The sequence below is a fragment of the Malus sylvestris genome, chromosome 15 (genome assembly GCF_916048215.2).
Source record: "Malus sylvestris chromosome 15, drMalSylv7.2, whole genome shotgun sequence".
Classification (NCBI taxonomy): Eukaryota; Viridiplantae; Streptophyta; class Magnoliopsida; order Rosales; family Rosaceae; genus Malus; species Malus sylvestris.
Genome location: NC_062274.1, coordinates 47,144,683 through 47,170,892, shown reverse-complemented (window position 1 = coordinate 47,170,892; position 26,210 = coordinate 47,144,683). Strand labels below are relative to the sequence as shown.

Below are 26,210 nucleotides of genomic sequence, written 5' to 3'. Positions count from 1 at the left end.
CCAATTTAGCTAATATTTTGCAAGGATGATCTATGAATCGAGACTAACAAAATAGACGGTTCGGATCGTTGAAATTAGATGTGAAGTAGGCCCCACACCTAATCCCAATTTTTGTCAAAAAATGGGGATCCCTCCCGTTAAGCTCTGTGTGTGTATATATATATATATATATATATATATATATATATAATTGCGGCTAATTTTGGCTTTCATCGCCCACTTCCAAAGAAGAAAGATAAGGATAAATGGATGCGTTTGTACTTTGGCCACAAAACCTGCAAAGCCCTAGAGTCTTCTCTCCATCTGTCTTCTAAGGATGAGGATTCTCTCTTAATCATTTTTTCAGAGATCTTAGAGATTCTCTTTGTAGGAATCCTAGTCTTCCTAGAGAATTTTACATTGTGGTTATTCATCGTATATTATATAATAAATTTTCGTTAAGTATTATTTATGTTTAATTTTGAATAAATAAATTCAAAACGATTAGGATATGAGAATCCTTAAGATCCTCACAACTTGAATCCGAATGGGATCCAAAGCTGTCTTCCAGAACAATCTGAAACCAACGTGTCACCGAGAACGGAAAGGAAAGGATCCGATCTCAGGATATGACCCTCTTACGATCAGCTTCTTTACGTTCAATCAGACAATAATCCAGTCAGATTGATGTGCCATAAAGTTTCCGTCCGTTCGAATCTACCACAATATTTTCAAATTCGACTAAATTTTACATTTTTTAAGTTTATTGTATGGTCAATAATTAATTGATGACGGGACAAAGCGGGACCAGGACCTAACTTGATCTTCTTGTGTTCTTTGTGGAATCGTTAGTTGGATTCATAGAATATAACTCGTTTGTTTCGCTTCATAACAGTTTTATTGGTTTGGCTTCCTACATAAAGTAAAATTCAGGATGAAATTTGACAGCTTACCCGTTAAAACTTGAAAGTGACAACAACTTAATATAATTTGTTGTTTTGGTATTTGCATGCATTTTCTTTGTACATTTCTCTCTCTAGCGTGTATCTCCTTGTCATCCTTCATTTCTCCCAAAATTTTTACTTTTTTCTTTAACAAACGACATTATCGACATTAAGGAGAGGGGAGTGAGCTTATCCTCACAATGGGTTAGCAATATTGTGGTTCAAATTCATCTTTGGTGAGAATCAAACCTAAGACCTCTCACTTACAAGTGAAGAGGAATACCACTATACCGTAGTACTTGCTCTTATATTAATTTTCACAATTTTTGCAATCTGATCCTCGGGATCTTGACATATTGCAAAAATTGTACACACTTTAAGAGAGATGTTTGCATTTTTCGTACTCACTGAATCCACCAGTTCCAAATTCCAAATGCAACAAATTTTCGTACCCGTTTTGGTTCTCGCTTGGTAAATCACGCGTACAACGATGAAATTTGCATAAATTTATGCTACAAGGATAATCAAATAGAAAATTAACTAGATTTCAATTCGAAATCCAAATAAAATACAGCTCCATTTTGTATCGTAGAATCCGATTTTCTATCAATTATATGCGTCTCCAAATCTTATCATGGATCGGGAAATTGTTTATCAAGTAAAACACAGTGATTCTGTTTCTTAACCAATGCCTCACACTACAGTGGCTTTCTTTCTCCATAAGTGTCTCACTGCAGCACTTCTCTTTCATCACGAAAAATTCATCTCGCTCCAACTAAAACTTTTCTCTATGTCAACCTTCTTCTTGCATTGCATCATCTGCTGCTTTTTTGCCTTCGGCGTTTACAGTAACAAGTCGTATCGCTGGCTTTCGTCCCTTTTTCTTTGGCGCGGGTTTTGCACCGTCTGCATTCGCCTATAGGGTTTAAAATTAGCAGTCAGAGAGCAAGGGAAGACGTAATAAAATGATGCAAGGGATAAATCCCTGCAAGCAATAGAGTATATTTTGAATGCCAATGGCAATTAGGAGGAGTCAGAGGTACCTTAAAAACACATTTCTGAAAGTTTGTCAAATAGAAACGCAGACGGTCCCATATAAGGGTAAGAAAATTTATTAGAGCGCGGAGAACAAAGTACTCGCAAAACATTATAGTTAAAAGGTCGTACCCAGTGCACAAGGCTCCCGCTTTACGCAGGGTCTGGGAGAGGTGAATGTCGACTAGCCTTACCCCCATTTATGGAGAGGCTGCTCCCAAGTCTCGAACCCGAGACCTACCGCTCATGGGCGAAGGCACTTGCCATCGCACTAAGTGCGACCTCTTCGCAAAACATTATAGTTCTTTAAGAAAAATAAAGCGGGGTTCAAAAATGATAATGAAGCATACCAGTAGGTTCCCAATATCAGATAATGGTTTCTTTCTTGGCCCAAGATCATCATTCAACTCTGCAGGCTTCTGAACTAGAGCATTCTGGAGCAGCATTGCACCCTCGGAAGCCACTGTGCTACCCTTCTCCGCTTCAGTTGCATCTGAACCATTCCAAATGCCATCAGCTGTCTCTGATTGTGGCGACTCATCCAACTTGATTTGGACTGTTAGTTCTCTATTGCTGCACTTAGAGGCTACACAGCCACATGATACGCCACAGCTGCCACCCGTGGATCGACATCTGCATTTCATCGTCTTGCACAAAGAACTCTTACTGCATGAGCAGCACAATGTTGATGCAGTTTTAACTTTTGCAACATTCAAGTTTTCCGATGCAGAGGAGGTGTTGTCGTCCACTAACTTGTAACTGTTACTCCCAACAGAAATGGAATGTTGACTCACAGTCCCCTGATTATCAGATATCATAACTGAAGGTGTGAGAATACAGGAAATCATGGTTTGTATTTCTAATCGGGTCATATAGTTGTATTTCATTAAGAACAATGCAACTAATTCAGTTTTCCTCAAACCACTACATGATTCAAGCTCCAGAACGAAGATGAACTTTAGTTCAAAAATCAACAACACGAAACATGGATCCGCATTTAAGTGCACTAACCTGTGACTTATTTCCAATATCAAGCTCAGCCTTGTTCAGTCTTAGTTGTCCAACCAAACTACTGAGACTAACGAATTGTTCCTTCAGATCTGTTATACCTAAATCCTTCTCCAAGCAGTCAACCTCTTGCTCCTGGCATGTGCACCTTAAGATGGCAGGGGGAAAGGGGCACGTTTCAGAAGCAAAATACATAGGAATAGTTTACAACAACCTTGCAGGAACAGAGTTCAGAAGCAAAACTTCTGACCTCGACTTTTCTTGCTGATGTGCTTCTGCTTCATCCTTAAGGTTTGCAGCTTCCTCAGCCATCCTACAAATCCAAAATGAGAAAGATGACTTTCATAATTTCGTTGTTTTGGAAATTTTGTCCCGTGAGAACTCTTAAGCAAATCATTCAAATAAATTCCAACAAGTATTAGAATAAAACACAACAATTACGTAAATCAGTCATGCATACTATATCATGGAACACGTAGTACACCTTAAGAGGTTTGAAGAAAAATTTAACAAAGGAATGCAAAATTTAGTTTTCAAAAACTTCATTTTAGTGATGGATTATTGAACTCCAATTATTATCTGAGTTATTCTCAACTCTGGTTTGAGAAAGTTTGTTCCCCTATATTAACTTGGGATTACTTTCATCCATGATGTTATCCCGGATATATGTACTTCTCATCTAATATATTTAAATTTCTGAACTTATTATCGATTTATTTCTAGAGTTTTGCATAAAGAAAATAGTTTTGACCATTGATAAGGTATCAGTCCCTCAAGAATGTAGTACTCAGTAAGTTTTATCTTTCATTGCAGTGGCAAAATTCAATCAAGTAGTATGCCAGATGGATTTACTCGGTGTTTGACACTTGATTAGATGTAGCAGAATTTAAAAGGATCCGCCAGTCTAACCCACTTATAACAGATAAGAGAAATTTGGATCAACAATTTCAATGGAAAGATTTATTGTCCTGTGAGTCTAGAATGAAATGCCAATCATGTTCTTTTAGTTAGATTCCTGAAGACTATAGAGATTCTCTGCAAGCTAATGATTGCATCAAAACATGATATATGGTTCTACAAAATATTGTTAAATCTTTTGTGCCTAAGCTCTCTAAAAGCGTACCTTGAAAATATAAGTGAGCAAAATACTGTATGCGATATGCATACATAAGTATACAGTTTCTAGCAGCAGTTTTCATATTTAAAGAGATTATAGAATAAATGGACAAATGATTGCAATCCGAAGACAGAGGTTTCAACAAATCTTTGGGACTCACTCCTCTATTTGACGTTCATACTGAGCACATAGTTTGTGTAATTCTTCCGTTTCTTCAAACTCATGCTCAATACCCTGCACAAGTTGTTTAAATTGTGTCAAGACTCAAGAGTACTGATATGATTGTGTTAGAATGAAGTCCTAAGATACTTTTCATCTTTGAAGATGAAATGAAGGGAATGCCATTTCCAATTCAGAGTACATGTGATACAAATATACAGCAATTAAACTAATGAATCAGTTTACAAGTATACATGAAGGAGCAAACCCACCAAAAACACACACATGCACAGACAAGCACATATTCAACAATTCATTGTTTGGTTATGAAATACCTGAATTGCTGCAATCTTCCCATTTCTAGCACCTACATGATTTGTAAACCAAAATGAGGGGGAAAGCTAACTACTATACAAATTCAACATAAATGTAAGCCAACTCTCAAGGTTTCTGTTCTGACCACCTTTTTTGTGTGACAAAGCCTTGCGAGATTCTAACAGTTGTCTGAGCCGTTTAGTGGCCATGAATGCTTCCATATTCTTCCGATGCAAAACCTGAAGCAGAAAGACCAACACTAAGAGAATTGATTCTACACAATTTGTAACTACCGGATACATTTCCATCAAGCTGTTCATCTATAGGATCTTATATAAAACAAATACAAATTTACCGTCTTTAGTCTTTGGTTGGAGTCCAATAGCTTAAGCATCCCATGTTTATTCTTCCTACTCTCTTTTTTGAGCTGTTGATGCATAAAGATATCCAAAAGGATTTCAAATACCTTGATATAATATAAGTTCCGGATAAACTAGTCAACACTTTTCCACACATACTAAGCAGACTTAGCTAGTAGATATACACACACACACACACACACACACATATATAGACCAAAAGTTATAGTGCCAAAAATGTTTTATGTCAAATGTGCTATGTTAATACGTTAGGGAGAAACATGTACCTGAAGAACTTCTTTTTCCAGTGAAGCCCTTTGCAATCTGAACTGCACAGACTCTAACTTCATTTTACATTGCAGTTGAACCTAAACAGCACAAAATTCGCTAATATTGAAAGCACAAAATTTAAAAAAATTCATGCAATAAAGCCTCGTAGTAACTAACAAAATGTCACCTTCTGAGCTTTCAACCTCTGAATCTCGAAATGCAACTGTTTTGTGGGCTCATCGCCCCTTCTTCTTAGGACAGAGAGTTGAGATTGAGCATCTAGCTTCTTCGTTAACACCGCAACCTGCGAAAATGAAATTATAGATATAGAACATGCAAAACCATTATTGAACACCTCGTCACAACTCCGAGCATAAAATCCACCTGATCCTCAAGGAAAGTCAGCTTTTGAATGTATTCCTCTCTGAGCTTCTGAGCACTGCTCTCACAAGAAGTGGATGAACCATTTGCAAGCTTGAATCTCAGCTCCTCAACCTCCTTCTGCCAATCGAAACCAGAAATCAAAATTAATAGATTTTCGTACATTATAAACTGAACAAATCAGAATCTAAACGAAAATTGGTTGCCGGATCGATTCAATTACATATATTCACTTTTGCAAAATGCAATTCAAACGAACAAAATCAAATCTAGGATTCCAATTTTCTTTTCTTTTCACAAACATTTCTCGGCAACCAAACAGGCTCCCTAAAAATCACAACAAAACAAATACAGGAAACAAAAATAGAAAGTGAAGGAGCGACCTGATATGCTTGATTTTCAAGCTCCAATTGTTGAAATTTCTTCTCGTAATCATCGGTGGTGGGTGCGTCGACGGTTTGCTTTGCGCGGCGGTTGCCTTTCTTCATCTTATGGCTTCAACTATCCGATCAATTTGCCGGAAAATTGGGAAATTTGAAACCCTAATCGGCGAGTCCGAGTGTGGGTAAGGATCGGATCCGAAGGCTGCAGTGGAGTAAAAGTGTTAATGTGCGCTGAAGAAGAAGAGGAGGGACGGACGAGGACCCACCAATATACCCTGTAATAATTAAAAAAATAAAAGAGGGAAACCTCTCATTCAAATCTGCCACGTGTGAGTTAAGTGAACGTTGACTCATCATTATTTTTCTTTAAAACTAAAAAATTCAAATTGAAAAAAAAAATTGAAATGAGATGTGAATTCGTGAGCAAGCCGTGTCGTGTCATTTTTTTTAATTTAAACTTACCATTAACAAAATATTCTTTTGTTAAAAAAAAAAAAATATATATATATATATATATGCTATGAAAATTAAAAAAGCGTGAAAAAATTGAATTAATTTTATCAATAAAACTAAAGAAAAATAATCAAGACAAAAGTTATGGGCAATGTAGTAAATTAAATATAAAAAAAATTTACCTTTTTTTTCAAATGCTCAAGGCCATTTAACTATATCACTTGCCTCCATTTTTTCTTTCACATTTTTCACCCAAATAAAATAAACTCTAGTGACGAAATAGTTATTCAAAAACAGTTGCTAAAGATATGAACAACCTATTCAGTTACGAAAAATCGTTTGAAGTTCGTTACCAAAATCTTTAGCAACCATTTTATATCTCTCTTTGTAAATTCTATTTTCAAAATTTTAATAAGTACATGCATAAAGTGTGTACAGTTGTTAATTTTTAGAATGTCCAGCCCTAAACTAGTATCTTATCCAAAAAGTAAACAAAGTTTTCAATTCATGCAAGTCAAACTTTAAAAGATTGCTAATTTGTGTTACCAAACCACCCTAATTTTTTTTTTTTTTTTTGGTAAACCGGCAACATTTGTGAGAGTAATGTCCTCCCCCTTCTACACCAAGTTGAAATTTCTCTCGAAATTTAGATAAATGTAATTTGAATTATGATGTCCGGGAGAAAACTATAAACTTCATGAAACCCATGATTTTCTTTGAGGAGTACTATTGACACTCCAAAAATCTCATTCTATACTCCTTACAAGTATATTTTTCTTTACTAATATAAAAAGCTTGAAGTGTGGAATAAGGATTTTGGAGTGCTCATAACAATTCCCTTTTCTTTTTCTTTATTTTAATTAAAATAATTAAGGAAAAGTGGTGTATAATTTCATCAAAAACTTTTTATTTTCAACATTAATGTAAAACAAGCAAGAGTTATAGAGAATGATTGTCTAGAGTTTAGAGCAGTATGTTCTCCCGCTTGCAATTTTGATGCTCACACCATTAAAAAAACTTTCATTATTTATTTTTTTAGTACAACGATATATTTTACATTAAGGGGAAGGGGGAGTTCAGCTATGCCATATTATAGACAACCTAATTTAGTACCAAATTCGTCATCCACGATACGCAAACCTAAGACCTCTCACTCACAAGTGAAGGGAAATACCACCAGACCGTAGTACTGAATAGCAAAAACTTCCATTATTTGAATATTGCATTTTTGGGTGCTATATTATGAGCTTGTTTGGAAGAGCTTGTAAAATAACTAAAAATGCTTTTTGTGGAAATGTTTTTTAAACCAATCTTTTAAAATCCAAGATCCTGGAAAAAGTACTTAATGTTTCCTACAATAAACACATATATAGTGCTTCTTTCAAAAAAAACACTTAAAGTCCTTTTGGAAACCAAAATCATTTTCAGTAAAAGCACTTTCAATCATTTTAAAAGCACTTCCAAATCAGCCGTATATGTTTTCATTAATTACTTCCCCCAGATGATTAGTCCTCTGCACAGTTCCGTGCCTGATTTAATGGAAAACCATGTTAATCTCATTGGTGTGCTCTGAGTGTATCTACAAAATGCCATTAAAAATGGTGGATAGAGAACTAACAATATCAACACTCCTGAGTCCTGAGCAACACCGTCTAAGCAACAGAGCCAACAAAGGCCAAACCACCTACATCTCTTCTATCTTCAACAATCAAACACAAATCAGGGCTCCGGATCGATAAATCCTCATAGGCGGCCACCTCAAATCCTACATCGCTATGACGACCTGCTTCAAACTTCTGGTATAAGACAATGCCAATGAGAGAGAGGCAACCAAGTTCAAAGGTGGTTTTCCTTCTCATCTGTTGTTCTCTTCTGCCGGAGAGGACTTGTTGGTGCCGCAGGAATTCCAGCTTCCTTGTTGGCACCCGATTGTTCAGGTTTTTCGGCATTCCTTTCTCTAAATGGGTTGCCAATGTTTGACGCAGCAACTGATCGCATGGCCCTTGGTAGCTTCATAGGGATGCTTGCCTCATGTCCTTTGTTATCTGGCCTTCGAGGTGCTTCAGCAACTTCTGGCTGCGGGGGAGGCGGAGCATTTGTAACAAGTTGAATTGTGGATTTTCGCCACTTCTTTCTCTGGTTAGGCTTTGGTGCGTTGGATTTGACCTTCAGTTGATAAAACCATCAAAATGTAAGCCAAAATAAGTCTGAGAATTGTGAAATAATTAAATTCTAACCCCTAAAGACTTTGCACAGATGATAAGGGAAGAGTGAAAAGCAATTCGATTAGACAATCCCTCTAAATAAGTCTATCAGGCGAGACTAAAGTATACCAACGTATTTCCAATTTCGGAAAGAGCCTTCCTTCTTGGTTCATCACCATCATCAGTTGTCTCGCTAGAGTTATCAGCTAATGCATTCTGAAGCAACCTTGCACCATGAGTAACAAGAATCTGATTCTTCTCTTCTTCATCAGTCCCTATCTCGTTTCTAATCACTTCAGACACCTCCGCGGGTGCAGATTCTTGCGCCACAAGTGAAGCTGATTCTCTATTTGAACACTTTGCAGCCGCGCAGCCACATGATGACCCACAAGTGCCTCTGGAAGACCGGCATTCGCATTTGCTAGTTTTGCATGAGGAGCTTTTGCTGCAAGAGCAGCATACGCCTGATTCACTTTTCTTCACAGACACAATCCCCTCACCTGAAGCATCTAATTTGAAGCCTCCAACATTCTTAATTTCTGACTCATTATATCCTCCCCCACTTGAACTTCCACTTTTGGATTTTCTCTTTTTAGATGGTCGTTTTCCTGACATCACCCAGTCGCCATCCTCCTCCGCTTCAGATTTTTCTGAATCAGACGTATCCATATCCTCCCAGATAAACGATGCCCGGTTTTCCTAGATTCACAAAACACATCAGTCATATAAAGATTAACAATTATAAGTCAATTGTAATCAGGAAATAGCAACAAGTATTTTAAAACAAAACAATAAAGAAAACATAGTATCAACCAGCATGAGGAACTTGCAAAAGAGAATGTCACCCTCACTTACCAGTTTGCGCAAATCGTACTTGTGTCCACCATTGTTTAGGTCCGCATCCTTGGAACAGTTCATGGCAAATTTCTTCAAGGCTGCATTCTGTTGCAAGCAAAGAATAATCAGACTAAAATATAAAAGAAAAATGAAGACTCTAAAAGCTAGAAATCAGAAACATTATTCAGAAAAGCAAATCTGTCCATAAAATTTAAGAATTTAGAGAAAGGAGACCACTACTCAAGGATGAATACCAGGAGTCAGTCGAATAACGAAAGGAAGATAGAATATCATGGTTTCACACTGGCAACAACATAATCTAATCTAAGACTTTACCTGATGAACAAGTTCAGACCTCTGCATCTCTGATTTTCTAAGGAAACGACTCAAGCTTACAACTTTTTCCTTCAAATCTCTTATTTCCAAATCCCTCTCTCTGTATGCAACTTCTTTATCTCGCAACAAGCACCTTGAAAGTCAAGGAAACATTTCTTTTTTTTCAGCGGCATTCCAAAGTAACTATTGAAGGTAAAATCAATTACGCTGACATGCACACACTAGAGGTTTTTCTTTCAAACATAAATTAGAAGAAATATTTCTATTCCGGGAAAATCTTTGACCTGAGTATAACCTATTACCTGGAGGAAGAAGCTAAATTGAACAAATGATTCATCACATTTTTTGCATCAGCAAGAGACCGAACTTGGTTCCAGCGTGCCCTCCCAGTAAAACCCCGCTCGCGCTCTTCTGCTTCTGATAATTGTGATGCCATAGAAACCAGGGTGCTAGATGAAGTAGCAAGCATGTTTTCAAGTGCATAAATCCTCGAATTTCTTGCACCAGGAGACATAGATTCAGGGTAATCGCTACAATTGGCACAATTCAAAAGAGGGCTATGTATGTCAAGTTAGCACAAAAAAATAAAGAAAATTTGTTCAAATAGAATATTCATCTGCAAAAAAAGCTCACCTGAAATTAGTTCGTTTTAGCATTTCTGCTTCTTCTTTTAGCTTTGCAACCTCCTTGGCCATCCTAGCCCGCCTGAAATTCCAAGAGTTAGTGAAACTGATTCTGCAGAATTGTGACTCAGATAGAATCTCTACACAATCTAACAAACAGGTACAAAAGATTTCAAGGGAAAAAACAGCCAGCATTGAATATGATTCTTGGCATAACTAAATACAACATTTCAACTTAATATTAGGCATGGCATCCTTTTCAAGTTAGTCAACTCTATGAATCTCATAGACCATATAAGTAGATTTATAAAGTAGTCTCCTAGAATGGAAAGACTTACTCTTCCATTTGACGCTCATACTCAGAACGTACTTCATGCACCCGAACTGTGACTTCAAGCTCATGTTCAATTGCCTGCATCAAAGCCTGTATACAGAAAAATTACATACAGGATAAATACATACCAGTACATAAACAGATAAACTAAGAAGTTACAAGCTGTGAAATGGACTGAAAAGCAAATTTTAACCCTCTCACAAGCCTTACAGTTTCCACATTATAAGAACACAGGAAAATTCTTCTCTAAATAGCTTAGTAAAAATTTCAAAGCAACTGAAGCTGAAGTTTCATTATCAAGCGACATGAAACACATGGGCCTCGTCCAATATGGCATAGATGATGTGACACTATCAATTTGTGTACAGATCTACAACATTATCCATCTCCATATCATGCAAACAAAAAAATCCTTCTGATAAATGACTCTTTTCTTTCTCATTAGATACTTAATAGAGTGACAAGTACCTGAACTCCAGGACCATGTCCACTGCCAGCTCCTGCATAGAGTTGTAATAAATTGTTAATACATTATAATGACAAGAAAATAGAAACAAATAAGGTATATTGCATGACCAGAAATTTCACGTGAAGAAGTCTTTCGCGATTCTAAAAGCTCTTTTAGCCTTTTTGTGGCCATAGAAGCTTCTTCTGTCTTCCGTTGCAAAACCTGACATTACATGTAGAAAAGAGTGAATATCTTTCTATAAATGAAGGAAGCACATCCTAGCAAGCATTTTCTTACCATTTTTTGCCTCTGATTCAAAGCTAATAGTTTATGCATTTCATACTCATTCCTCCTCCCCTCTTTCTTAAGCTGATAATTGGCAAAAAACAAAAAGGAAGATTTCGTTAACTCTCCAGTTTCAAAAATAGATGGTGAAGATAAAAGAGAAGACTTCATAGTCATGCAGTAAACTACACTACAGACTATACATAGCATCTTATAATTGTTAACACAAAAAAGGAACACATGTTTTTTTTTTTTTTTGGTCCGAAAAAGGAGAATTCATGTTATTCATCAGAAAGGGTAGATTTCTGCCAACCCAAAATATATGAAAATGAATAAATAACACTTCAAAAGATAAAATGAACTTTAGATAATTTATAAATTTATCTAAAATGTGATTTCTAGATCACGGTTGCCTTCGAAAATCAAATAATAATAAAATGTGTTTTCCATATCATGATCTGTAAACAGTATTCTACAAAGCACCATCACTGACACACTTGCAGATTCCAAGATCATTCACATGATGAGCATATGACCAGCATGATTTGGCTATACACCACCAGAAGTCAGATAGATGCAAGCTATATAAAAATTTTATATACCTGAAGAACTTCTTTTTCTCGTGATGCTTTCCATAATCTAAACTGCTCAGACTCTTGTTTGATCTTGTGTTGCAGTTGAACCTAAGAAATAAAAGATTGCATTTAATATTGAAAACAAAACGTTACTAGTATCTTTTTGCATCAATAGGCACATTCTTAGCAAATAGCACCTTTTGAGTCTTTATTCTCTGTATTTCATCCTGAAGTCGCTTCGCAGCCTCATCACTTTTTTGTTTTTGTCTCAAGAGTTGAGCTTGAGCATCTTGCTTCTTTTTGAGCTCAGAAACCTGCAAAGCAAAATTCAGCCCGGCTGCCCAAGACATGAAATTTCCATCAAAAGGTTAAGGCATTTGAACTCACCTGCCCTTCAAGGACATTCAACTTGTGTAGATAATCTTCCTTCAACTTTTGAGCACCATCGTCAGAAGTAGATGATATATTTGAAAGATTGTGTCTCAACTCCTCAATCTCTTTCTGCAGAACCAGAATGGGCAGAATTTATAAGCCAGACCTTTGAACAGACCACAAGTATTGAAAAAAGAAAACAAACCTGCAGTGTTTTCTTTTCATGCTCTAACTCCTGAACTTTCTTCTCATAATGTAGTTTAAGAACCGAGGTATCAGAAGTAGTAAACCGCTTCATTTCAGCCTTGAACAAGTCAAAAGTAACTAAATTAGAATAAAATAATGCAAAATGATGAAACACCCACACCAATAGAAAACAAACAAGCATAACTTAGACAATAGTAGGATGTAAAGAAATACTCTTGAAAGTTAAATAGACTTCTTTAAGAAAAAACAGTTGGCAACAGTTAGCATGTCATTCAAAATAATATTTAGGGAAAGGTTTCTTCAACTTTATGGATCCTCCAAAATCTATTTCAAAGAAGTAATCCAAAAGGAAAGGATGGAAGCTCAACAATAAATCGCTTTAACATCTCAAAGGATTGAAGTTATCCAACTGAAATAGCGCAACAAAGATAATTCTAACACTTTAATCAAAACTTAAGAAACCTTACCTCCTTCTGTTCAAGAGCTTTGTCCAATTCTTTGAGCTCCCTGTCAAATTTTTCTTGAAGAGAAGAAAATTCTTGCTCCTTTTGCTCCTTTTCGTGATCTTCAATCTCGTCAACTAGTAAATTATATGGAAACATAAAAATTTTATTAGGATAATAACAATGGAACAAGTATAGAGAACACTAAAACAACAGCTAACCTACCAGCTGCTAAAACATAACAAAAATATAACAATACAACACAGCTATATAACATGAAACATTAAAAGAAGCTTACAATTGGCATGAATGAGAAACAAGGGGATATCAAGAAAATCGAAGCACACAATGATGCCATGTATGAAACTCAATCCCACAAGCCCTTTGTTTCCTCCCCCATAGAATCCTCAAAAATCCTCTTACTTGGTATAAATTGTCTCACATTTACATAGACATTACTAGTTTCAATTACAGGAACCCAAAATTATTTGTCAATCCAACCCACAAGCAATCCACAGCTTGAAATACATGCCAGCAAAGAAGACAAATTTTTTCTTTATACACTGAGAACAAAAAAAACATACGAATAAAAAATGAAAAACTGACAAATAGTTGTAAATGAAACAGTACTCATGAACAAAGCTTGGTGTTAGATGAACTTAGAATGTACAACCAAATCAAACAAGTATAATAACCAAAAATAAAAAGGCAAAAGATAAAGATTTTTTTTCTACCTGAAATATCCCCAGCTTTAGTATCATAATCAGATGAATATTCATTGATAGAGGGGAATAATATATTCTTAGTGCGAAAGCTGTCATCATCTGACTCAGCACACTCAACAAATCTCTTGTGCTTTGAGTTGTTTGAGTTTTTCAAGCACAATAATTCCCCTTCTAACTCCTGAATTTTTGACACATAACCTTTTAGCAAGTCATAATCCTGCAAAGAGTTTAAAAGCCATGTCAGAGTTCCGATTCTTGATTATTGAGGAGAAAAAAAATTGTGGAACATGAAAAAGAAAACGAATGCCTATACAAAAAGAAAAAACAAATGCATACTACCAAGTAATGGTCGTACCCAGTGCACAAGGCTCCCGCTTTACGCAGGGTCTGGGAGAGGTGAATGTCGGCTAGCCTTACCCCCATTTATGGAGAGGCTGCTCCCAAGTCTCGAACCCGAGACCTACCGCTCATGGGCGAAGGCACTTGCCATCGCACCAAGTGCATACTACCAAGTAATGAAAGATAAAATTCAAAAAACGAAAAAAAACCACTATATACCAACCTGAACTGAATTCGAGTCAATCTCATCCCAAGGTTTACCATTTCGTGCTGATTCAATTATCATGGCCAGTTTATCTTTTTCAACCTAAAATATTGAATATTAGTGAATCCCCATACGAGATTGAACAATGACATAACTTTATAACTATTTATAGAAACCTGAGCCTCAAAAGCACGTTGCTTTAGATGTTCACATGAAACTCGACGTTCTTGAAGCTCGTGACGCAATTCCATATTGCTTTCTTCGAGTAACGATACTTTGTGCTTCAGGATCTAAAAAAGTTGAAGGTCAATGAAAAGTCTGAAAGCAATAAACACATAATCTCACTGAGAAAGAGCGATTGTTATTGCCACTTGTCAATCATATACCTGAAGTTCCTCATATGGTGCACTAGCATCGCCACGATAAAATAAAAGTTCAGTCTGTAACTGTTCAATCTGGCTTCTCATTGTTTGCAACTGAGCTGCCATGGGATCACGATTGACCTACACAATCAAGAACAAAAGAGAAGATCAGTAGAAGACAAAAAGCAAAAAACCTTAACTAAATCATATTATTGCACAAAAACTTACAACTGCCTTATTCTGGATGTTGCGAGCACGATTAGCATATTTCAAAGTATTCAACGTCTCTTCAGCATTTGTGTCAGCTGGACTAACACAAGCTAGGTAAAGACAATAATTTTAGCAAAATTAGTATTGGATAATTTGAAATGATTATCTTAAATGAAGCTTTACTCTAACAAGAAAAATCAACATACCAATCATCACTGTCTTACTATTTCCTCCGAGTGAATCCTAAAAATACACATTGCGAAGATTAGTCAGAAACAGAACTAAGGCATCTTTCCTTTTATTTATTTACAGTGAGTGAAGACTTCGATTTGGAAAATAACCAATTATATTTTTTTTAAATCAAATTAAATTATATTATTATGTACATTAACACTTCAAGAGATCAGGAGTCAAATGCTAAATAAATTATGATATACATATCATTTCCTATAAGACAATCTATAACCTCAAATGGTAGTTTAAGTGGTCAAAGGGAATTAAAATTCTTCACATGCTTCTTTGCGTTGCTACTTTTTTCTCCTTATCTAAATTAAACATGATGATAAATACATCTGAACATAAATGTATTGAAGACAGAAAATACGTCTCTAATTTACAAGCTGTCATAACATGTATCAAAAGAATTCAAAGGAAATTAAGTGATTTGCATGCCTGTAACAAACGTGTTAATTTGCTATCACGATATGGAACATGGCCGCCTTCTTTCCGCTTCTTTTCATCTCCCAAGGCACTTATCACATTGCCAAGAGCAAGTAAACCCTTGTTGATATGAATGCCTAATAAAAGGTAAAATATATAAGTAGTAGCCAATTCAAACTAAATGGGAAAAAAACAATCAAAGGCTAATGCAGTTAAAGCAATAAATAAAAATGTTATTTTCATACAACCCTATGAGAAAGATTCCATATAAAGTACTTCGTAATTACCTTCTTTCAACCGCATTCCGTCAGCACCTGTCCGTTTTGCCCGCTCAGACCCTGCTAAATCCACTAAATGGAGCTTGGCGCATAAGATATCATCACCAATATCATCATTATTTGCTCCATTCAGAGAGTGAGCTATCCTCTTCTGCTCCATAGTTATTGTAAATATTGCATGTGAACGGCTGCAATGTGAGAGGAAGAAAATATAAAGGATAATATGTTAGTTCATCCGGTATGAATTCAGCCTTAAAGTAAGAACAACTAAAATTGTAACATAATTATGCTACTACAAAATCAAATCATAACTAAAACAGATATAGAGTTCAAAACACCCTGAAAAGAAAGTATCTTTATTCAGAAAAAAAAAATTACACATATTACTTACTATAAAACCATCTAATCCTAACTAATAGAAAGCGCAGGCATCGCACCTTGACTGGCTGTTCATATTGGTGCTCCCAGTAGCACGAGATAATGATCCACGAGTGAGATATGATGCCATCTCTTCTTTTGTTCTAACCTCTGCCTCAGTGACACCAGCAAGAGTTATCCCTCCATTCACTGTTTCTCTAATTTGTATAGGCACTCTTGCTGGGACAGGCTTTGCAGGTGCTGCCCCTTCGTTTTTGTGGAGTGATGATGAATTTGGGTCAAGCAAATCAAACACTTCCTCCTTAAATATCTGCCATAATACACATTCAATATCAACATATAACTTAATAATTTAAAGAGAAATACTATTAAGGCTTTTTAGGCAAAATGGTCATTGAAATTTGAAATCAATAGAAGTGGTCCCTAAGTTTGTCCACCAGCAATCATTTTGGTCATTCCATGAAAAATTATACTAAATAAGGATCAAAATAACAAAAATGCCCTCAATTTAATAAACAATGGGCCAAATGATTTGACAAAAATTGAGGGTATTTTTGTCATTTTAACCTTATTTAATGGAAATTTTTCTTGGAATGACCAAAACGATTGCTGGTGGACAAACTCATGGACTACTTTTATTGATTTCAAATCTCAGGGACCAAAGTGAGGAGTTATGCAAATCTTAGGAACCATTTTGGCTAAACATCCTACTATTAATGAACTAATGGGAATCTTCATACCTCAATAAATGATACCCTGATCAAAAACTCCGTGTTATCTTTCGTTGTCTCCACTTTCTTAAATATACTTTCCATCACTTTGGGTATTATTCCACCATTACTTCCTTCTCCAGTATAGTTAGTCCCCATTGTATATGTCTTACCGGAACCCGTCTGCAATATTAAACGAATTCAATGTGGCTACTTTGTTTTAGCTCAAACATGAAGTAAAACAAACCCAACAACAGTTTTCATAAACATTATACCTGTCCATAAGCGAGTACAGTCGCATTGTATCCATGGAAAAGGGCATCAACAAGCGGAGCAACACAATCGTCATACACCGCATTGGAAGGAAGTCCGGAGCTACCATACACATAATCATATGTGAATGAATGTGTCCCAATTTGCACCTGTTCACATATCCCAATCATAAATCATTCGTTACAAACACATTCATATTTCAATTATCAAAAAAAATTGAACATGCATTACACATATATTATCTTACACTTCAAAAATCAAGTAAAAGTAACAGTAAGCAGCTAAATGGACGCATTTGACATTCGAAAAACCAAGAACCCAAAGTTTAACCTAAAAAATTGAGAAGAAATTACCTGGGGTTCACCGGGAACGACGGAAATGCAATCTGTGCAGCCTACCAGAAGCTCGGAGGTAATCAAGGGCCTCACATTGACAGCCACTTGAACACATTCCGAACTATCCATCTCGACCTAATGCGAAAACCCCTCGATCCCAAATCAAAAAATCCTAAATCCTCCGCCACGCCTCCAGATTGAAAAATCGAATCCCTAATCACAATCAAACACCACCGCATTAAAAATCATCAAACAAAAATCAACAGAAGATAAAAAAAATCCGATACGAATTGAGATTGATAGCAATAGAAAAGAGGAAGGGGAGATGAAAACGGATCTGGGAGTAGCTTTACCTGAAGGAGGCGGACGAAAAGTGGGATTTGCTTCCTTCCTGCCTTCCAATCTCGTTCGTTTTTGGTTTTTGAATGCGTTGTGCGGTGGGAGGAGAGAGAGAGAGAGAGAGAGAGAGAGAGAGAGAGAGAGAGAGAGAGAGAGAGAGAGAGAGAGAGAGAGAGAGAGAGGAAATTTTGAAAGCGGGCGATTGGGGTTGAATTAAAGCGGGTTTTAGAGAAGGCGGACAAGTAGGAATTCAAAAACTATCGGGGGTCACGTGACCAGCGCGTGAGGTAGCGAACGGTAACTATTATCATTAGCGGGGTTTAAATGGAAGTGATCCGGGACAGGCTGGCCCACTGTAACGGGTGGTGGCGGGGGAAAGGGTGTGTGTGGGTTTGAGTTGGGCCAACCGCTCTTCTTTGCTTCAAGTCAACTTTTGAGTTTTGATGGACACCCCAACAACTAGTTTAATTTTTAATCTGGAGTATTTCAGATTAAATCAAACAGTTGTATCTGTTTGAATTTGAATCACACGGTTGTGTTTGCTGTGAAAAAGCATTCGGTTGCCTGTCTATCTATCTGAACGGCCTACACTATTTTCACGTCAATTTTGCAATTTTATTCGGGTAAATAACATTACAAAATTCTCTTACGTTTGAGATATTACACTAATATTTTCTTAAATTTCAATTTACTTACATATAACCCCTTAGTCAAAATTCTGCTAATAAATTGACAACTTTATCTCTATAACTAATTATTTAAACAACAACAACAAAATATTAGAAAAAGAAAATATTTTAAAAAATAAATTAAACACTAAAAGAATAAATTCATTAAAAATAACTTTAAACAATAAAAGAATAAATTAAACATTAAAAATAATTATAATATTGAGAACTTCCTCCACACCCACCTTCATTTAGGGATGGGTAACGGTTATGGCCGAGGGGTAACCGCGGTTATTTACTCATAACCGTTTATGCTCATACCCGCATAATCATTTACCCGTTCAGTAATTACCTAAAATATTATACTCATACCCATAACCATTTATAAATGGCTAACCATATCCATAACCGCATACTCATTTAACCGTAACCATTTAATACCCGTTTACCCATTTACCCTTTTCAACCCATTTATCTTTCTTTTTTTTACCATTACACCTTTCACCCGTCTACATGTTTTTTAACAACTTGAAAATTAAAAAAAAAATTATAATTTTCTTTTTTTTGACAATTAAACACCATTATAGGTACATTCATCATACATTTCCGTATTTTAATTTTTTAAGTCATTATACCATTCCAATAATTAAAATAATAGTTTACGGACGATATTTTTAACTGTTACCAATAAAGGTAATATAATATTTGTTTAGTATTCTTGGGTTACGAAAATTGTTTAGAATACAGTATTCTTAAAGCAATTCCACCCTAAAGACTTTGCGCCAGCACCCAGCGATTTATCTACTCAAGTGAACAGTAATAGATTTCAGTGAACAATAATAAACCAAAGCATCTCCACCCCTAAAAATATGTGTTGGCACCCAGTCTAAAAATTCGTTGGCACAAAAGATCTCCATCCCTACAAAATGCGCTGGCACCCAGCCCATTTAAAATATTTTATATTTTTTTGAAAAGAATAAATAAATAAATAAAAATTTCAAATAAGATTTTTGACCAATTTCGAATAAAATTTCAAATAAACTTAAAAAAAAACACACTAAAATAAAATTACATACTCATCGAATAAACTTAAAAAAAAACATACTAAAATAAAATTACATAAACTCATCAAATAAACTAAAAAAAAAAACACACACACACTAAAATAAAATTACATAAACTCTTCAAATACACTTTATTCTTCAACCACAAGCTTATTTTAATTATCTTCACCTTCTTGCAATCCCACTGGTGCTCAATCAAGTCATTCTGGCTGGTTACATGCCAATATGGCTCTTGCACATCAGTGTACCGATGAACGATCAATTCATTGTAATGTCCATCACGTTCTAGCGGCTCATATTGCACGGGATCTTCGGTCCGGTCATAAGCATAGTAAATACGTGTTCTTGAGTTGTTCATCGGATCCGGCTCATATTCATCGACGGCATCATAATCATATTCATCTTCCACAATCATGTTGTGGAGAATAATACACGTCATCATGATGGATCGAAAAGCCTCGACATCAAACATTCTAGCTGCAGCCCTGACAATCGCCCAACGAGCTTGCAAGATGCCAAAACAACATTCCACATCCTTCCTACACCCCTTTTGACATTTTGCGAAGTGTTTTTCTTTTTCAGTCCGTGGATGTGGCACTGTTTTGACAAACGTAGCCCACCTTGATTAAATACCATCTGCAAGGTAGTATGGTCCGCGTATTTAGTGCCATTAACCCAATATGTGCATTTCGGTGATTTTCCTTGCAGCAGATCGTCGAACACTGGAGATTGAGCAAGGACATTTAGGTCATTCTGAGCTCCTGGAACACCAAAAAAAGCATGACAAATCCATGTATCAAATGAAGTCACCGCTTCCAAAATGATACTTTTGGCTCATTTTCTGTCGCCATAAGCTTCTTGCCATGCACTTGGACAGTTTTTCCAAGTCCAGTGCATGCAGTCGATGATTCCAATCATGCCAAAGAAGCCTCGCATCTCACCCTTCCTTAGAAGTCTTCACATGTCCCTTGGCGTGGGTGTCCGGAGGTACTCATTGGTGTACAGGGCTTCAATTGTAGAGCAAAACCGCATCAGAGACTCCAGAACAGTTGTTTTTCCCATCCTCGCGATCTTATCCACTTGATCTGCAGATGCTCCATATACAAGCATTCGCAAGGCAGCAGTAATTTTTTGCTCTGGAAGAAGACCTAGAACACGAAAAGTATCCTCTTTTTTAACAAAATATGGATCATGGTTGCAAATAGCACTCATGACTTTGTTGAACAAACTTCGTTGCATTCTAAAATGACGTCTAAAAACATGATCAAGGAATACGTTGTTGGGAATAAAATAATCTTCCAAGAGATCTTTACCTCGTCTTTCCCTTTTTCTATTGAAGTTTGTGACACGTCTGGGTTTGGCTATTTGACCTACAGCTTCCATGACACGGCGAGAATGTGAGGCCTTCTGCCTTCTATGGTCATCATTCGATTCCTCCTCCATTGCGAAAGCCTCATCTCTACCTCCACCTTCCTCGAGATTGATCAATTCTTCTTGTTGTGCCAACAATCTTTTCTGTTGCTCCACAAATTGTTTATGCACTCTCCTTGAAGAAGACATTGTAAAAAAAAAACTCAAGATTTGAAAACGATGAAGATGGATGTAGGAATGTATGGTTTATATGGACAAACGAATTAAGGATGAGCTTTTTGGTTTTTTTTTTCACACAAAAAGTATATGAAAGCTTTGTTAGAAAGTGTAGAAAATATTGAAATGTGGTGTAAGGTGGAAGATGAGGGTTAGGTATTTATAGAAAAAAATAACTTTTTTAAAAATTTTCTATATTTTTTTTAAAAAAATCTGTATTTTTTCATAATTTTTCATAATTTTTTCATAATTTTTAATAAAATTTAATATAGTTAATTATTCTGGACTGTTGAATTTGAAAAATATTCAAATCTAAGAGTCAAGGCGCTGCCACGTGGCCAACGGTCATAATTCTGACCGTTGGGCCTTTTTTATCTTTTTTATTTTTATTTTTTGTGAAAAAAACGTGGACCGTTGATCTGTGATCGGACGGTCCATTTTAAAAGTCAACTTTAAATTTTTTTACCGTTGGAAATCCAACGGTCTACAAAAACTAGCCATTGGAAATCCAATGGCATTGAGAGGGCCACGTCGCCTCCTTCCGGGTGAAGCACAAGTGGGCTGACAGCAGGCCCCGCTGCCTGCACCCTTGTCCCCTACTCGCGCCCACTCGTGAGTGAGCTGCACGCGCCAGGCAAATAGCCCGGCTCCTTGGTCAGTCAATTTTGGGCTAAGCCAGATACCAGCTTGGGCTAAGTGCCAGGCAAGTTGCTGGGCTGGAGTGAATTGACAAGGTGTCAACCTAGTTTTTTGACTAAGTGCTGGGCTATTCCACCTCCAGTGGAACTACTCTTAGGTTATTTAACCCATAATGTAAAGTATTAACATAATATATATAATTAGCTACATTATATTATAATTAGCTATATAAACCATGCACTATAGTCCATAACATTGATCTAAGTTTTGTCTGATAGAGAAGATTAGGGCTAGTTCAGTATGGGATATCGAACAGAAACTAGTATCCCGAATCCCAAACTGATATTTTTCGAGACGAAAATTTGAAGACCAATCCCAAACCAAATTTTCGGGAATCCCAAATTTCAAGAATCTCAAAATATTTTCGAGATTTCGGGACAAATCGGGAATCCCAAATTAAAATATGAAATTATGAATTGTTCTTCAAATCGGGAATCCCCAGTTCCCCATAATCTTTGCTAGAAGTCAGATCTTGAAGGCAGAAGATGAAGCCAATTAATGATAAAACGATCATAAAAGACTACGAAACATACTTTGGGCTGCTCCATGGGCCATGGCGCTCCCAAAATATCTTGTATATTTCAAATCATAAATACATGTAAGCAGCTGCAATCTCTACAGCTTTCAACTTTGGAGAACTTCCTGCAACTCTAAGTGTTTAGTATGTTGGATTTAATAGTCTTAGGTGTAGAGATGGGGAGGACAAACTTATACATTGATTTAAGGACGGCTGAGTGAGGGTTTTATTTGAATTCAACGGTTGAGATTAAATCTTAACCAAATCCGACGACTGTTACAATTCCAAATATATATTTAAAATTAAACAATATATTTTTTTCGGTTCGGTTTGGGATTACCAAACGAATGAAAATGTGAGACCAATCCCCGTACCAAAATTTCGGGATTGGTTCTGGATTGGGTATCGAAATTTTCGGGATTTTCGGTTCTTCTCTATTTCTGAAAATTTGCATATAATCTCATCTGAGTTTTGTTCAAATTGATCAAAAACCCCAACTTTGGTGAAAAATTTGATGTTGGAATTTCTGGGTTTCTTTCAAAAATGGTGAATGTGAATGTGTATGGTGCATCAGTTGATGGCTAATTCCATCTTATTCCTTGGAGAAACACCACCACACCATCCACTCTCGCTAGCTTATATGGCAACGCTTAGCGCATCCTGTTTGCTGGCTTCTTCTGAGAGTTGCAGTAGACGGTGGAAATTGGCAGTCCAAGGTCGAGCTGCGCCACGAAGAAACAGGTGTTGAAATGGGCACGTGATCATGGTGGCTGCTCCACCAACCCTTTTTCTAATGCTCATTTTTTTTTTGTGATATTTACTTTTTCTAATAGAATTTTTTATTGTTTAAGAAATTAGTTATAAGGCAAACTTGTCATTTCATTGCCAAAAATTTAACTGAAGGGAGTTATGTGAAAGTGAATCAAAACCTAATGGGGTGTTAGTGTAATGTCTCAAACTTGAAGGAGTTTTGTAAAAACTCGATAAACCTCAGGGATGTTAGTGTAATTAACCCAACTTTATTCATACAAACTTCCAAGAGACAAACACAAAGAAGTTTGTCAAAATCAAAATTTTGGTGCTTATTTTATCCCTATGCATACTCGAGCAAATTTAGCTCCCTAATCCTTGAAATGATGCTTGTTTTGTTTGTTATGCTGAAGTTGGTTACTTATCAAGCCTACATAAGGCACATTTTCAGACGGTTATGTCTTTACTATTATGGATACCGCAATATCTTGGTGTTATACTTAATAGACCTTACTTGTAATGTTTTAGAATCATGCCAAGCTCATTGCTTTACATAAGTCACACATTGTTAAGGATATCAAAGCACATACGAATTTTCATCTATCATTGTGTCCCAAAAGTTCTTCTTCACTTGCCAGCAAAGCATCAAAAGATTGAAATAAAGCAAATCCGTTTTCAATACAACATCGCCGATGTCGATATCTACCTTCCAAAAGCTTACTAAGGTATTGGATTGTGTAAACTCTCTCTGTTGCAACGCTAATAGTTATGAGGAAGAGTTTTGTCAAACTTATGGGGTGTAACCTTACCATAGAAAGAGAAAGTTATTACAAGGTAAGGACAACTCCAAAAGAGAGTCCAAGGCCAAGCAAAACCCCAATTCCATAACAGAAAATTATAATAAAATAGGCCCAAAGTGAGCAGCCCATAGCAGCAAACAAACGAAAAAACCTAGACATGAAAATGTAAAGTAGCCACCTCCACCAAAACAATGAGTAATGATAATTGATGAGCAATCACATGAAATGTTGCCAATTTTCATCATTTGAATAAAATTTGAGAAATGCTAAGGAGACTCTCTGAAAGTGAGACTCTTTATGGACTCTTCGCCATCTAATGTTTTTTGGCGCAAGGTTTCATAATGTTATGACGGGAATTGTGCCAAACACATGAGGTGATGGAAAGTTCATAAAGAGCTTCACTTTTGAGAGTCTTCTTAGCATTTCCCATAAAAATTTGCTAGCATCTGAATAAAAAAATTTGGTTATTTTTTTTTTTCAATTGCCTATTCAGATACTTTCTATGTTATTATAATCATGAAGAACCCCATGCTTATTTTATCACTATGCATCCTTGAGCAAATTTAGCTCCCTAATCCTTGAATGATGCTTGTCTTGTTTGTTATGATGAAGTTGGCTACTTATCAAACTTGCATAAAGCACATTTTCAAACGGTTATGTCTTTACTATTATGGATACCGCAATATCTTGGTGTTCTATTTAATGGACCATAGCTGCAATGTTTTAGAATCATGCCAAGCTCATTGCTTTACACAAGTCACGCATTGTTAAGGATATCGAAGCACATATGGATTTTCATCCATCATTGTGTCCCACAAGTTCTTCTTCACTTGCCAGCAAAGCAACGAAATATTGAAATAAAGCATATCCGTTTTCAAGACAACATCGCCGATCTCTACACAATGTCGGTGTTGATATCTACCTTCCAAAAGCTTACTAAGGTATTGAATTGTGTTAACTCTCTCTTTTGCAACGCTAATAGTTCTGAGGAAAAGTTTTATCGAACTTATGGAGTGTATCCTGAAGTATACTCAGTTGATCTAACTTGTTCTTTTTCCATTAGATTAGTAGCATTTTCTCATTGGATTTTTGCTACTTGTCAAGGTTTTGATTAAGCACCCACATTAAGTTGGTCATACTATTGCACATGTCGTTCTACAACTTGCTTGCATCCTGAAGATGTCAAATATCGACATATTCCATTAATTAACATTTTTCTTTGTAGACCACGGTTTGTCCTACCGAGTTTACCATAACAAGGTTTTGGTGAGATTATGCTCCTATATGTATTCCAACTTAGAGACTCACATATGCGTTGCTTTTACCAAACAAGACGACTTCATCATCTACTTCCTCATTTGCATGAAGACTTGATGTGACTACTTCTTAAGTTATACACACTCAAGAAAAAAGTGTTGTATAGGAATGTAATTATGTAAATTAGAAGTTGGTTATAGGATCTAAAAGATCATTTTCTTGTAAGATTTGTATTACTTAGGAATCAAGTAATTCTCTCCCTTAAACAGTACAAATAAAGGCACTAGACACAAGAGATAACACACATATTTCGAGTGCTTTTTCTCTCTGTCGTCCCTCCCTACCCTCTCTACAATTATTTTATTACAATTTTTAATTTGTTTGGTTTTTCTATCTAGTTACTACGGCCTTTTATATTTGAAATTAATTATAAGGGCAAATTCTTCGTATAACGCAATTATTTTATAACAATTTTTAATTTGTTTGGTTTTTCTATCTAGTTACTACGGCCTTTTATATTTGAAATTAATTATAAAGGCAAATTCTTCATTTAACTACAATTATTTTATAACAATTTTTAATTTGTTTGGTTTTTCTATCTAGTTACCACGGCCTTTTATATTTGAAATTAATTATAAGGGCAAATTCTTCATTTATGAGTGATGTGAAAGTGGATTAAATTATGAAGGGATGTTAGTATAATTTCAAAAATTCGAGTGTTTTTTTATAAAACTATGATAAACCTCATGAGGTATTAGTAAAATTAATATTTTTAACACTATTAATATTTGTTAAAAAAACACTACTAGTAAAATTCCCAAGTTTTCTAAATGAGACAAAAAAATTGAAGAAAATCTACTTGCGCTACATGGTGCAATCTGACCTTTAGAAAATGGAGGAGGATTCTCTCCCCTCCTAATTTATCTCTCATTCTTTCCTCTCTTACTTGAACGGTTACAGTTAAACCACGTCAACATCTTATATTAA

The 26,210-nt window shown here is 35.9% G+C and overlaps 3 protein-coding genes across 6 annotated transcripts; all 3 read right to left on the bottom strand.

The window, feature by feature from the left end:
- Positions 1-1,446: 1,446 nt before the first annotated feature.
- LOC126603162 (kinesin-like protein KIN-4C) lies at positions 1,447-6,198 on the bottom strand. 3 transcript variants are annotated; one of them, XM_050269918.1, is made up of 13 exons: positions 5,951-6,198; positions 5,571-5,687; positions 5,374-5,490; positions 5,204-5,284; positions 4,913-4,984; positions 4,703-4,796; positions 4,578-4,609; positions 4,244-4,317; positions 3,217-3,279; positions 2,970-3,114; positions 2,309-2,758; positions 1,967-1,981; positions 1,447-1,839 (listed from the first exon to the last, which is right to left on the bottom strand). In XM_050269918.1, the coding sequence occupies exons 1-13, from the start codon at positions 6,053-6,055 to the stop codon at positions 1,717-1,719; spliced, it is 1,488 nt and encodes a 495-aa protein (XP_050125875.1). In that variant the 5' UTR covers positions 6,056-6,198; the 3' UTR covers positions 1,447-1,716. The 3 variants fall into 3 exon arrangements, with proteins under 3 accessions (XP_050125875.1, XP_050125877.1, XP_050125878.1); XM_050269920.1 differs by having other exon boundaries at positions 4,706-4,796; XM_050269921.1 differs by lacking the exon at positions 1,967-1,981.
- A 1,738-nt stretch (positions 6,199-7,936) lies between these two features.
- On the bottom strand, positions 7,937-18,077 carry LOC126603153 (kinesin-like protein KIN-4C). Of its 2 annotated transcripts, none has more exons than XM_050269902.1 (28): positions 17,896-18,077; positions 17,561-17,755; positions 17,210-17,356; positions 16,965-17,117; positions 16,284-16,534; positions 15,856-16,034; positions 15,581-15,705; positions 15,115-15,151; positions 14,927-15,018; positions 14,723-14,839; positions 14,513-14,626; positions 14,355-14,438; positions 13,802-14,009; positions 13,092-13,204; positions 12,623-12,721; positions 12,433-12,546; positions 12,243-12,359; positions 12,073-12,153; positions 11,483-11,554; positions 11,326-11,407; positions 11,206-11,237; positions 10,742-10,827; positions 10,414-10,485; positions 10,083-10,310; positions 9,781-9,913; positions 9,463-9,549; positions 8,737-9,306; positions 7,937-8,569 (listed from the first exon to the last, which is right to left on the bottom strand). In XM_050269902.1, exons 2-28 carry the CDS (start codon positions 17,669-17,671, stop codon positions 8,240-8,242), a joined length of 3,834 nt encoding a protein of 1,277 aa, XP_050125859.1. In that variant the 5' UTR covers positions 17,672-17,755; positions 17,896-18,077; the 3' UTR covers positions 7,937-8,239. The 2 variants fall into 2 exon arrangements, with proteins under 2 accessions (XP_050125859.1, XP_050125858.1); XM_050269901.1 differs by having other exon boundaries at positions 11,314-11,407; positions 17,896-18,076.
- A 2,493-nt stretch (positions 18,078-20,570) lies between these two features.
- On the bottom strand, positions 20,571-21,173 carry LOC126603034 (uncharacterized). Its single transcript, XM_050269799.1, has 2 exons — positions 20,927-21,173; positions 20,571-20,761 (listed from the first exon to the last, which is right to left on the bottom strand). The coding sequence occupies exons 1-2, from the start codon at positions 21,171-21,173 to the stop codon at positions 20,571-20,573; spliced, it is 438 nt and encodes a 145-aa protein (XP_050125756.1).
- Positions 21,174-26,210: the final 5,037 nt, after the last annotated feature.